This window comes from Vipera berus, assembly GCF_964194415.1.
Source record: "Vipera berus genome assembly, chromosome: Z".
NCBI lineage: Eukaryota > Metazoa > Chordata > Lepidosauria > Squamata > Viperidae > Vipera > Vipera berus.
Genome location: NC_138205.1, coordinates 112333445 through 112347936, shown reverse-complemented (window position 1 = coordinate 112347936; position 14492 = coordinate 112333445). Strand labels below are relative to the sequence as shown.

Below are 14492 nucleotides of genomic sequence, written 5' to 3'. Positions count from 1 at the left end.
TCGCTTTTTCCTGCGTGCTGTTCTCCCACCACTCCCACCAATGACCCGTGTCTTTCAAGTGCCGCTCTGTATTGTGCCTTAAAGAAGGAACTTGACACATCTAGACACGATTGATGCGACTTTCGCAAACTGGATGTTCTCCGAATATTTGAAATTCGCGTGCTCTAGATTTTGAAATACGCACGTTTCGACTTAATTAGTGGAAACTATATTTCGGCAGTGGCTCTGAGTCACTGGTTACAAATCGCAATAGGATTATTATTGCCCCTTTCTCCCTCCCAGCGGACGGGCTTGTTTCTAACTTCTTTTGGTTCTGCCGGAAGGGGACCACCCTGGTTCCACCTGGAGTACGCGTGGGAACGCCTTTGTCAGGAACAGAAGAGTCCGGCGAACATGAACCAGACCGAGGCCTTCGAATGGTGGCGTCTTCAGAGGAGTGAAGGAAGGTTCTTTGGACGCCCTCAGAGGCAACCCAAGATGCTACCGTTTAACTTTGGGGGAAGTACCACTGGTTCAGCTGAGGCCATCCTAACGGGGTAATGTGATGGTGCCCGGAGGCTTTTCTTTGTTGTATCTTTTTTTCCCACCAGAGGAAGACCTGTATGATGCTCGAAACATGACAATGGTCTTTCCGGTGCCAGATTCGCTCTTGGGAAAAGTCCTGAGGGTTGGCCGGCAGGCACCTGGCGAGGGCGGAGGACCAGAGGGGACTGTGTGGGGCGCGAGAGTTGTCTGTTGTCTGGGCCCAGATACGCGACCGCCGGCAGGTTCCTGTCCTCTTTTGGTCCAGTAGCGCTTGTCCCATTGCCTTGGAGTCCAGTCCCCCGCCGACCCGCAGAGCGGCCTGCCATGCCGACGTGCGTCCACAGCGTGTTTTTTTTGCGGACAAAGCCGAAAGAAGTCTAAACAACATCCTCGCAAATATTGACAGTGGCTACTTCAAAGTTTTTTGGGAGTGGAGAGTGAGGAGAAGGCGGCGCGATTCCTGGACGTGGCGAAGGCTTAGTTTCTTTGGGATGGGGATGGCACGAGGGTGGGGCGCTGTTGGCGCTGATCTCTTGCGTGGCTTTGGTCAACAGAGAGGCCAAAGGGAGCTCCGGCCGCGAAAAGCTCCCTGTGTGGGTTCTGACGAAGCAAAGGCGAGCCGGTAACAAAATTAGTAAAGGGGGGAGCGCAGCGCTGGAGAGGACAAGAAAAAGCAAAACAAGGCCGACGACGCCACCCGGGACTCTGCTTTCATCTTTCCGCCTTCCCCCACCCAGAAACGCGTAGATGTGAATCTGAACGAGCTTTCTGCTTGGGCGATGCTACGTTTTTTTTGTCATGGATTGGAGCAGGGCAAGTTGATAAACTTATCTCGCCTCTCAAGGTGGGGGCCCTTCAGCCTTGAAAAACCCTTAACGCACACGCGTTTCAGAAATGAGTTTTCCAAATTTGTTGGGCTGCCTCTCTTTCTGCGCATCTTTTGCAGACTTCGCCTCTATTCTTCTTCCTGTCCTGCCATCTCTCCAGCTGAGTCTACCCAACACGCTAAACCAGGGTGCCACTGGAGGGTGGAATGGTGTGCTCACCAGGCCATTATAAACACAGTCGTTGTGAAGCAAACCAACGATAGTTATTAGTAAAACGTGGTTAAACAAGCCATGACTTGCTTATGCAGCTGAGACTGTAATTAGCCTTATCTCTAGCAATGAGCACCCATAGGGACAGGCAGCATCACGTGCCTTTCTTTTTCTGATTGGGAAGAGCCCTCCTCCGCCGCCCCCCCCCCGTTTCTTTTTCTAACCATAGTCCATTCTGGGTCGCCTCTCTTCTATTTCTGATGCCCACCTGCCTCTATCAGACTGGTCTTCAAATCTCGGAGGTATGTGATATTTGATCAGACACTTTTTATCCATATTAGTCAACCATATGTGAATGCTTATGGGCATGCTTCTCAATTGGTCCGGATGAACCCAGAGACCCTGAACCAATGGCCCCTATCTGCGAGGTGCGTCAAAATTTCCACTTTTGTATTTGTTTAATTTAATCTTTTCCCACAGGCTCGCCTGCGTTAACTTGCGGTGTGTGAAGGGTGGAGGGGGGGGTTGGGGGGAACCTACCAATGGTATCCTGTGCAGGTTTCTAAACTAAACTAAAATAACATTTGGCTACAATTCAAAGTCAGTTGGGACTAAATCCTACTGAGTTCAGTGAGTCTTGCTTTCTGCTAAACTTGCAAAGATTGACCCTGTTTGAAGAATTTCCCATCACAAAGTGAGATCTGTTTCCAGAAGCTTGTAGGCACGTTCATGGAATGTTCTTGGGAACAGTACAGTGGTTTGTCTCTTTTTTTCCTGTGATTTCCCCCCCTTATTTCTCAATTAACCTACAGTCCTGGGATTTCCCCTTAGTCTCCCATCCAAGGACTAACAAGGTCTGATCTGGCTTAAGTTCAAAAGCGGATAAGGTCAGATCGTAAACGTGTTGGCATACCTTTCTGTAGGTGTTCACATTTACAGACAAGAAAAACTGATTTAAATCCCGGTTGTTCAAAAACAATTCATAATAATCCTGGAGTTTTACTATGACACTCAAGTGCTGTATTCACACATACTTATTTATATCCACATCGAGAACATAGCAGAATATTTTAGGCTTGGGACAGATGTATCTGCTTGATATGCAGAATCCTCCAGTGGTTTAAAGCACACAGAGAAAAAAAGAAAGGCTCCCACGCATTCACAAGTCCCATGAGATTTAACGCGTGTACATTCTCAAAAGAAGGGGTGCAGGCACATCCTTGTTTGCTCAGGATTGCCTTTGTTTTTCTAAACCTCCACCACACAAGTGGGAGAGACAATGTTTCTGTTCTTTTCCTTGAAGCGCCAGTTTGGATCCTAGGTCTGTTGATGGTCTTGCAAAAAAAAAAAAGGAAAAAAAAGCAAATTTCAGCAAAAACCTTTCCCCAACCGTTTGCGCTTATAACCGTTTGTTCATTCTTTAGAGTGGCCTCCCTCCTTTTCTGGACAAACAGTGCTTGAGGCTGCTAAGAGTAATAAAATACAGACAATTGTTCCAGTTTAATAGTAAATTATTATTTTTTTGGGGGGGGGAACCCTTAATAGAAGGAAACAAATAAATATGTAATTTAGGCGAAACAAGTCCCCCAGCCTTACATTAGCAAAGTGGGCACCTCCATTGCAAAACCTGTCTGCTTCTCAGGCAAAGAAAGAAAAACACAAAAGCTTATCAAAGTTGTATCAGATCTAATAATTGGCTGGGGAAAAAACACACCAGAAAATCTGTGCTGTACATTGGGAAACAAACCAACAACAGAAACGTTCCGGGGGGAAAAAACAGTGACAAACTATTTTTGAACAACCTGGAGAAGTCGCAGTCCTGGTGGGAAAGAGAGTTGTTTGTCCCCCTTTCCTGCCCGATCTTTCTATGCGTACGTGTTTGTATATGTGTGTGTGTGTGTGTGTGTGTGTGTGTGTGTGTGTGTGTTTGGGAGGAACAGTCTAATTATTGGGAAAACTCTCTTTGGCCAAAGTTCCTTGTTCGCTTGAAGAATTGGTCCTGTCGCTAGGGGGCGTGCAGACAGGTGTAAAGGAGGCGGGGAACGGGACCGGCCGGGAAGGGGAGCCCCCAGACACCCACATCAGCTACGCCCTCTGCCCAAGCCGCCTGCCCTCCGGACGGAACTTCCGTCTCTCATTCGCGGACGCGACGGCAAATTAGCGGGGTGATGGTGGGTTTTGGTCTCCGATTCGGTGGAAGAAAGTGATGCTGCAAGAGATGGAAATAGCCAGGTAAAAAAAAAGGAGGCGAGTCCGCAGAGAGTAATTGAAACTTCATAAACGCAAATCGAGGTTAGAATCGCACAGTAGCTCAGCTGAGCCGGCCTTTGATTAAAGCGCGCCGCGTTTCCACCTCTCTCCGAGCGGCGAGCCTTGTCTGAAGAGGCGCAACGCCCAGGTTCGCTTTTCGCTCTAGCCCTGATTAAACCAGCCACCAGATGCCTTGGCGGGGCGTGTGAACTGAGCCATGGGATGTTGGGTTTAGCGTTTCGAGGAGCGACTGATGTCCGCTCTTCAATGTTGGCAACTTTTCGATCTCCCTTCTCTCCCGCCCCGTTGCGGGGGGTGGGGATGGGGGTCAAGGGTAGCCCTGACGGCTACTGCAGCTGCTGCTGGCGGCTCTCCCTTGGCGGACAAGTTCTCGCCCTTGATCTCGTGGGTTTCCCTCCCCTCCTCCGCGATGCGTCGGGTGCTGTCCTGGACCCGAGTAACCCGAGGTTTCTCCTTTGCAGAGCGCGCCTGCCCCCTCTGACCGGAACTGCCTGCCCGCACCCAGCCGGCCTGGTCTCGCCTGAAGAACGTTGCCATCCTCCAGTCATGAACACCATCGTCTTCAACAAGCTCAGTGGCCAAGTGCTCTTCGAAGAAAGTGCCAAGGAGCACGACAGAAACAGCAGCCGGCCTTACGGGGCGGTCTTGGAGGTCTCCCCTCATCCGGAGGTCCTGCTGCCCGACCGACCTCCCAATAAAGACAACCTCAGCGTTCGCCATAAGAGGACGGGGTAGGCGCCCGCAGGCTGCTAGAGGCTGGGTAGGGGCTTGGAGGGGGGGCAGGTGGGAGGAGAGGAGGTTTGCCTGGGGCAGGAGAAGTGAGAGACTGGGAACACCGATTGAAAACATTCTGGGGTCGCTGTCCCTCCCCCCTCCTCTTCTTAGCCTTTCCTAACAAGGGCCTTGTGTGAATGACCCAATCAACCCATCATTTATGCCCATTTAAGCAACACCTTCACTTCCAAACGTTTCTTGTTGAGCTCAGCTCAGCATTCTAGCGTTTAGTTACAATTATGTTCCACTGAATCCTTTCCGAGCACTTTAAAAAGATACAGGCATGCTTTGAAGATGAAATCCCACCGATAGGCTTAGGCTCGGCAGTTGGCATAGCAGAAACAGTGAAACTGTGTACAACTGACATGAACTGGTATTTTGCTGGAAATCAGCAAATACCTAAATACTGTGAGAATAGGGAAAAGTTGTGCCAGGACAATAATTCAAAATTGAAGTGGCTGAGCATTTACCTAGGAGAGAGACCTCAGTGCGATTTACATCTGAGCAAACTGATGTTGCTGCAGATAATAGTAATAATAGTAGTAGCAGTAGTAATAATAATAGTAATAATGATAATTTCAAAAGAAAGGAAACTAGCCATATCTATTAATCTACATTACATTTGAGAGGCAGCTAGAGGCAATAATCACTATGGTGTTAATTAATTGATATAGAATTTCTTTTGTTGTGGATGTTTTAACCATGCAAAGCAAATTTACTGCTGTTTATTATTGCTTTTCAAGTGATGGATAATATGATTTTATTTGCTGAACATTTATCCAGACTTGGTTGGTTTTTAGGAATGCTTTTATACAATTATTTTGCAATTGACTGCCACAATGCTGCTATTGACTTGCTATTGGGTTAACATGTAAACCATGATGTGTCTACTGTGTCTACATTATGAAGCTAAAGGAATCAACATTTGCCCCTTTTGTTCAGAAACAGGCATAAAATGGATGGGTGGGTCAGCTGATGGCTTGTACATGGACACTTATTATAAGATCATTGTAGATGCTTTCATAAACAAAATGAGACAATCCTAATAATAATGCACATAGATCACAATGCTCATTTGTGAGAAATATCTTCATCAGAAATTTAAGGGATATCAAAAATGGAAAGGGAGAATAGATTCTTTTCTCTCTGAAATGAAAAGTTAAAAAAATCATACCAGGTTGAAATGCTGAAATGCTGAGATGCTGCTACCAACGGATTCATACTGAATTACATTTCAATAATAATAGTAACAAGTAAAAAGACCAAAAAGAAATAAAAATAAAGGGGGCATTCATGGATGGGGTGGGGAGGGAATAAGCATCGTTTGAGGGCAGCCTCCTTGGAGGAAATAGAATTACAAGATCAAACTTCAGAACCTTAACCAGAAATTGGCAATAATATGGAAGGACAAAGAGCAGCAGAATAGGAAACTGACAGAAGAAAACTCTGGATGAAGAGAAATCAATAAAACGCCTGCTCTCAAGCAGGTTCTTGATATTTCTTGAGATTTGTGGAAAGATCAAGTCCAGTTGCTTAATTTGTATACTTGCATGCCCATCTTCTCAGTGGGGAGACCAAAATTCCTGGGCCAGTTTTAAGGGGAGATCAACCCTGTCCCTGGTTATAATCTGTTTCTCTAAAGATTCCCCTTTGTGTCGTGATTTTGGATACAAACTTATGTAAACTTGCCTCTGTGTAAATTCCATGGAACTTTATTCAGTAAAGCTTCTTTCCACGAAGGGGGACTGCATATGGTTAGGCTTTACATTAATTAAACAGGACATGTCTAAAAAAACAATACATGCCTGAAAGATGAGACTAAGTTGTTAATGTCTTCCATTGGATGAACTTCTGTTGGGATAGGAATGTACAAGCATCCCATCAGGCCAATATTTGCCTTTGCCTAGAGAAAAATTCAGAGTGCAATATTATCTATTCATAATATTGGATAGATAATTCTGTGTATCTAGAATATTAATTGCTTATCAGTACTGAGTTGTTTGCAAAGGTCAAATTTAATTTCATTTAAGATTGGTCATGTGCAGAAATTACTAATTAGTCATAAACAGATGTAAGACTCAGAGCGCTGGAAGTGGGAAGGAAGTTATTGTCCGAATATCTTGAATAGCCAAATGTGTAAATTGCTTGATCTCAAAACAAAGTGGGTCATGATCACACTAGCCCCGCTATCAGTTAAACTAAGTTCCTCAAGGGAAGGCTTGCCCCAAGATAAACAATATACAAAATGTTTTTGTTGTGTTACCAGATAGCAAGATTACTTAGGTGTCTTCCCATCACATCCTTTTGTCCTGCAAGTTGATCTCAGCTTCCTGGTTCATGTTTGGGGCTCATAGGCAAACTGGCACCCAGGTCCTAGATTAGTATGAGAGTCATGCCCCCTTTGATTATATATTTACCAGCTGGCTTTGGGGGTTTTGATCTGAGTCAGTTGTCTTATTTTAAAATATAAGTAGAAGTACCTGGAGAAAGGGATGGAATTTAACTCTTTATCTCCTGCTCCAATCTAGGAAAGTTTTTCATATGAACACATTGTTGATCTTGAGAGGACACCCCCTACTGTTGCCTACCCTAATAGAGCAATTGACTGTCCTCAGCCTAGCTCACAGTGTGTTCAGCAACCATATTGTATAATGAAGCTGTGAAAATGAAGACCCAGGAGACCACTAAAACCTTGGGTGCACCCTCAGGTTCTCTCCTAGTATTGATACTAAATATTAACTGTAATGCAAAGGAAAGGAGAACATAATAAGTAGAGAAGAGTGATATTGACTGTGTTTAATCAAAGTTAATTCTAGTTAATAACAACAACAACAACAACAACAACAACAACAACAACAACAACAACAATAATAATAATAATAATAATAATAATAATAATAATAATAATAATAATAATAATAATAATAATAATTTTATTTATATACCGCCCTTCTCCCGAAGGACTCAGGGCGGTGAACAGGGCAGACATATAAAAAATACAAAAATACAAAAGTTAAAAAGAATTAAACATATGCCCAAGCTAAAAACAGTAAATACATATATTAAGAATGACAATAAAAACCCAACCCATCCTCCATCAGGCCAAGCTGGCTTGTTCAAATAAATGTGTCTTCAGATCGCGATGGAAGGAGCGAAGGTCGGGCGCCATCCGGAGCTCAACCGGCAACCGATTCCATAGCTCCGGGGCGCCTGCAGAGAAGGACCTCCCCCTGGGGGCCACCAGACGACATTCTCTGACCGGTGGCACCCTGAGGAGGCCCTCTCTGTGGGAGCGCACAGGGCGGAGGGAAGTTGATTCCGGCAGCAGGTGCTCCCTAAGGTACTCCGGACCCATGCCATGTAGGGCCTTAAACACCATTACCAGTACCTTGAATCTCACCCGGAAGACAACTGGTAACCAATGCAGCTCACGGAGCAGAGGTGTAACATGGGAGTATCAGGAGACTCCCAACACAACTCTCGCGGCTGCTTTCTGTTAAATTAGTTAAATTAATATATATTTTTCTCTGGCCCAGGATGTTTTTGCAACTCTTATTCCTGCTCCTATCTTGGCTTCCAGCACAGATTGTGCACTCTAAAGGAGCAGTAGAATAATGACTGAAAATAAACTAGGTTTCTTTAGAGAAGCTCCTTCAGAGAAAGCATTCATTTTAGTTAGTAGATTTTTACCTCACCTTTCTTAGTTAATTAATTAATTTAGGTCCAATTTGCTTTAAGCAGCACATGATCCATGATGGAACTTACAAAAATGGCGTGCCTGGAAATTTACATGTGGTCTCCCACTGAGGCAGATTTATCTAATTTCAAATATATATGAAAATGCTCAATTGCTTAAGGAACCTCAGTAACTTTAAGATGTATGGTCTTTGACTCTCAGAATTCCACAGCCTGCTCTCTAGGGAATTCTGGGAATTGAAGTTCACACATCTTTGAACTGCTGAGATTATGAAGCACTATCCTACATGCCCCCATTGTGGGGCCAATTATTAGTAAGCCCAGTTACCTCCCATTGACTGAATGGGTTTGGGAGTAGGGTACACTACTGTTATTATTGTGGTCTGTTGGACTGATACTAATCCATGGGGAAATCTTTGTTTTTTTGTGCTCCTCTCTTGCTACCTACATGGGGGGGGGGGGCTCTTTTGCATCCTAACAGCAGCCATATTGCTAGATGCTGAGGGTAGTAGATCCTTTGTTTAAAGGTAGAATTGAAAGAAGAGTGCAGGAGAGTTTGTTGATTAAGCCAGCCCTTTACTCCCCAATGCCCTGGATCAGGGGTCCCCAACCACCAGTCTGTGGACCAGTACCAGGCCGCAGCATGCCAGCAACTGGTCCACACAAACAAACAAAGCCCCATCCACGGAATGCAGGCAGCACACAAAACCCCACCCCCTCTGGTCTGCAGAAAAACGTCTCTCCACGTAATCAGTCCCTGGTGCACAAAAGGTTGGGGACCTCTACCATAGATATAATGGGATGGCAACTCCTGACATTTTTGCTAGCATGGCTGAAGAGTTCTACATTGGAGAAGATTGCTGAACTTGCTTTCTTTGGCCGCATTGCATGGTATATCTGTGTCCGGTGAGACATGGAGAGAAAAGCTAAAGACTTGTGTCAAGTACCAAATGTTTTCTGTTAGCAAACACTGTTTTGTCTGCAATTTCTTTTCTTCTCAAATCCAAGGTCAGACAATGTTTTAACAGCTTCCTTACTTGAGAAAGATCTTTTATCTTCATAAGAAGTTGAGATATATGCAGGCCAGAACTGGACGATGGTATTTAAATTATCAAAGCCTCCAGTTTGGCAACTGCTTTGTCCCCCATCCCTTGGGATGAGTTTTGCCCTTGGTTCACATGCTTATATATTTGCTTTCTGCAGCATTATTTTGATTTTATGAATATGAGGAGAACTATCAGAACTGTTACAGATAGTCAGGATGATTTTTTTTTATACAGTTAGAGAGGTAAACATGCAAGCTCCTCTTGGCGTATTCTTCCATAAAACCTGAATAAATGATTATGCATAGTTTGTAAATCCACACTCCCTCATATGTCTGTATTTGTGGGCTGCTCTGAATGCCTTTAGATCTTTGTTTAAAGAACTGTGGCCTTCATGCCTCAGTTGCCCCATATGTCTCAGAGACTGAGGCTGATCCTTCTGGGGAATATTTGGAATCAATTGACCTTTAGTTTAATCAGCAGGGTTCTCCTTTATGTTGCTTGTGATTACCATTGATCATGTACAATGACAGGAATATGTTAGAAAAGGCTCCAGAGTCATTCCCATGTATCATGTTGACTTCTAGGATGGTACTGATAATCCAGCTGAAGTTGGAATTATTGTAATCACATTCCTGTGAAAGTACAGTTGCTTAATAGCAATAAGACAGTCCAGACCTAAGAAGCCAAAAGACACAAAGCCAACTGAGCTGAAATTCGGGGTGGCCAGATCCATATTCTGACTCTGTGCTTTATCCCTATTCAGCCCCTAGCAGGAGAAAACTTGGAGGGAAGGGAGAAGGGAAGTTCCTAATCACAAAAATAATGCTGTAGTGGCTCAGTGGGTTAGGATGCTGAGCTTGTCGATCAGAAGATCGGCAGTTTGGCGAGTAGAATCCCGAGTGCCGCGTAGCAGAGTGAGCGCCTGTTACTCGTCCCAGCTTCTGCCAACCTAGTAGTTCGAAAGCACGTAAAAATGCAAGTAGAAAAATAGGGACCACTACGGTGGGAAGGTAACAGCGTTCCATGCGCCTTTGGCGTCTAGTCATGCCGGCCACATGACCACGGAGATGTCCTCGGACAAGCGCTGGCTCTTCGGCTTTGAAACGGAGATGAGCACCGGCCCCTAGAGTTGGAAACGACTAGCACGCATGTGCGGGGGGAACCTTTACCTTTACTATAGGTAGTCCTCAACTTACGATCACAGCTGGCACCAGAATTTCCATTGCTTGGCAACACAGTTGTGAAAAGAGTTGTGCCCAACTTTACAATCTTTTGTGCCATGCCTGTTAAGCAAGTCATTGCAATTGTTAAGTGAATCAAGTAGCCGTTAACCCAAATCCAGCTTCCCCCATTGACTTTGTTAGATGCTGTCTGGAAAGGTCACAAATGGTGCTCAAAGGACCCCAAGGACACTACCGACCATTGTAAATACTTGCCAGTTGTCAAGTGCCTGAATTTGAATCACTTTTTAAGTGACATAATAGCTTTGAATGGTCATTAAACGAATGATTATAAGTTGAGAACTACTTCTAGTTAAAAAAACAATAAAATTATTTGTGTGTGGAGGGCATAAAGAAGTTGGTCTCTGGTTGTGTTAGCATTAATGGGCACTCTATTGGGGATCTACACATGGGGAGCCATAATGTAGCCTGTTCGATTCTGGCATAGTGTATTGCTTGAGCCTGCCATTATGATTTATGGCTTAATTTCTTTCTGCTAATCCCGAGATCTGTATATTTAACAAACCGTGGGTAATGTTGTGTCCACATTGATTATAGTCTATATCTACTATTCTGACTTGGGAGAAAGGGAGAAGCTATAGATCAGACTTTCACAAATGGAAGCCAAGAGTTCATTTTTGTAAAACATTTCATCAGTTTCATTCTCAACCCTGGATTGGAGTAGCAACCTGATATATACAGTCATGACGAACAATTCCCTTTCATGACTCACTGATGCCCTGCTTCTCCATCCCATGAGTAGTTGTATAAATGCATAGCTTTCTGCCTTTTACTCCTGAGACCTAGGAGGCTAAGAACTCAATATAGCTTTTCTCTCCCCTCTGTCCTGCCTCATTCACAGCGCCCGGCAGAACAGTGGGAAGGTGAGGCACAAGCGCCAGGCCCTGCAGGATATGGCACGACCACTGAAGCAGTGGTTGTATAAGCACCGGGATAATCCCTACCCAACTAAGACAGAGAAGATATTGCTGGCTCTTGGCTCCCAGATGACTCTGGTCCAGGTAAGAAGAAAATACTCTGCAGACTCTGCTTTAAAAAGTCTGATTGGTTACCATCAGATGTACCAGCAAGTATAGTTTACATCTAAATAAAACATGCATGATGTAAAGACCATTTGCAGCCTCTGAAAATCTTAGATATGACCCATCTGGACCACCAGAAGTTACACACTTTTTTAATGTAATAGAAGGAGGAGAAATAATAGAGAAGAGTAAAATTTGTTTACTTGTGGCACTCCAGAATGCTCTGTCTCCCTTCAGATTATCCCATTCCAGAGGTTTGTTGGTTTCTGGAAGTAAATTCTTCAAACCAGACATGAAGGATTTACTTTCAAAAACTGCCAAACTTCCCTAAGACAGGAAAAGTTTTGGCATGTTTCAGAATAATATTTGGGAGCTCTCTTGAACATTCTGTTCTTAGAGTGACAAATTTTGCATGGCTGTAATGATTGGAGAGTAATATTAAGCACGTTTAATTTTAATACATTTGAGAGTATAGGATGCCATTTAAAGGCCAAGTATGGTTCTCAATCTGGAAAGATGCACATCTGTCCTATAACAATTTCCCCCAATTTTGTGTCTTCCAGTGGTATTGAACAAATAACCGAAGTTCTTAGAGCAGCTGGAGTGTACTTCAGCTGCTCTTTCAAGTACATGTAGATTTATTTTTCTCTTCAATTAAATGGAAACTGAATACCAGTTATTTCGTTCCAAAAAAGCAGCAGCCACAAGCTTTTATCTGAATATTAATTTGATTTTATTGTTTTGATCTGTTCCAGAAATAAGTATCTATCTGTCTCTTCCTTAAAACTATTGGTACTGGAAGGAAGCTGGGAATTAAACTATGGCAAGAAACCATTATTGTATGAGTAAATTAAATAATTTCTCTGGAAAATATGGATAGCTTGATTTAGGCTTCCAGATGACATTTATTACATCAACATGACTGTCTGTACATGTGGAACTGTAGCATCCATAATTGTGTTTGGTTGGATGAAGATCACTTGAACAGGGTGGAGGAAATCAGGTTGGGGAATATTATAGTAAGAGTAAATCAAGTGTTTGATTTCAGTGTTTTGGCTTTATTGTGATTTCTTAGCAATAGCAGTAGCATTTAGACTTATAGCACTCTCTCACTGGTTTATAATGTTAGCTATTGTCTTCAACAATCATCATTTCACCCACCTCGGAAGGATGGAAGGCTGAGTCAACCTTGAGCCCGTTAAGAATAAACTCCTGGCTGTGGGCAGAATTAGCTTGCTTTTTAACCATTGTGCCACCATGGCTCCTTGGGAATTTTGTTGTATCAAGTCTATTGTGAAATGATGTATAATAAAACTTAGCCAGGTATGGAGATATGTTTTCATTCTAGTCCAACCATTAACCTTATCATTTGACTATTTTAACTGTGTAGGAATAAGTTGGATACTCCCATTAATTTTTTTCCCTTTTTTGAAGGATTTTTATTAAATGTAGTCCTTTTGCCTTCTTAACTTTTCATGGCAATATGTTCCACAGACGTTAAATAGCATGTCTGGTTAAGAAGAAAAATGCTTAATTTTACTGACCATCTATCTTAGTTGACAGAAGCGTGTGGTCTGAAAACAAACAAACAAAAAAATTATAATAAAATATTCCAGATGTTCCTTCCATGCTTGGTCCTGCAATCCTGTCATATCTGCATGAAGGAAAAGAAATGGAGGGAATGAATTGTGGTTGAGATCTAATTATTGATTATAAGAAGCCAATCTTCAAGAATAATAAAGACAGAGTATATTCAAGTCACACCTGAATGTAGAATAATTTCTTTGCAACTATACCAACTCATATTTTATCTTGTGAACTAGGTCATGTTTTAATATGTACTTGAAAAATAGTTCTCATTCCTTAAAGCTGTGCATTCCAGATGATCAAATAGTGTTGGATGACTGACTTTAATCTAGGATTGTTAAGTGCCAGGACACTTCTGGAGTTGACCAAAATAAGTGTTCTCATGATCTGCATTTCCTTGTCATGCATTCCATATAATGAGGTTGACGTCTTCCTTTGCATCATTCTGTCAAATTCTATAACACGTTGCTATGTTAGTTTTATTTGGTTAAGTTGATATAGCATTAGAGTTATGGTTTTATTTCAGTTTCAGTCAAATCTTTCTTATGATGGGATTGGTGCCAAATTGGAAAAAGAAATTCTCTCATAACCCACCACAGTCGATTATTGTTATTAATTTTGGCCATTTAAATTGCAATCTGAAGCTGATCTGCCTTGCCCTAATATCCACGGAAATTAGTGGAACTTGTTGCTGGGTAAATATGAATAAGATTGCATTAAGACTCCATAAATATTCTCGTGAAGAAAAAATATATCTTTGAAATAATTTGCCTTATGTATAAAGAAACTCTTTATATCTGTGCTGAATCGATAGCCCCCTAGGGACATTCCTAAAGTTATCTCTCATAGCCTCTTAGCTTTATGGCTTAGACTTAGTTTAACTTTCCTGGAGGTCCATAGGCTTGTTACTCTGGGCCCTTCATCTTCAGTTTTAAGTTACTGCATTAATTGTGTGCATTATATATATTTGAATATTTAATAGAAGAGTGGAAAGTCTTTTTAATCATGTCAGTTCTGCAGTCTTAAGTCAAAATCATTCAGAAAACCTACCATGTAAATATTTTCCTATTAACACTGCCTGTTGTTGCTTCTCTTTCAGATTGTTTATTACTTGCTGTTTCTTCTATCAGAAGAAGATTGTATTTATAATCTCTTAATCCAGGGTTGGGGGATTATGCAACCAAAGGAGTGCTAAATTGTAAAGTAAATTATACGTTTTCTGAATCCAGCCGGGGAACCCTAAGATTTCTTACTAGCTTTTTTCTTCAGCCAGCAATGTTCTAGCTATGGATG

General features: G+C 42.7%; 1 protein-coding gene across 1 annotated transcript in view; it reads left to right on the top strand.

The window, feature by feature from the left end:
* The window catches only part of ODAD2 (outer dynein arm docking complex subunit 2), a gene marked incomplete at both ends in the record, with an annotated part of 156425 nt that overhangs the window by 102429 nt on the left and 39504 nt on the right, over positions 1-14492 (top strand). The window contains 2 exons of the mRNA XM_081345475.1: positions 4295-4564; positions 11432-11591. Coding sequence (XP_081201601.1) covers positions 4295-4564; positions 11432-11591 — 430 coding nt within the window. The remainder of the gene's footprint in view (positions 1-4294; positions 4565-11431; positions 11592-14492) is intronic.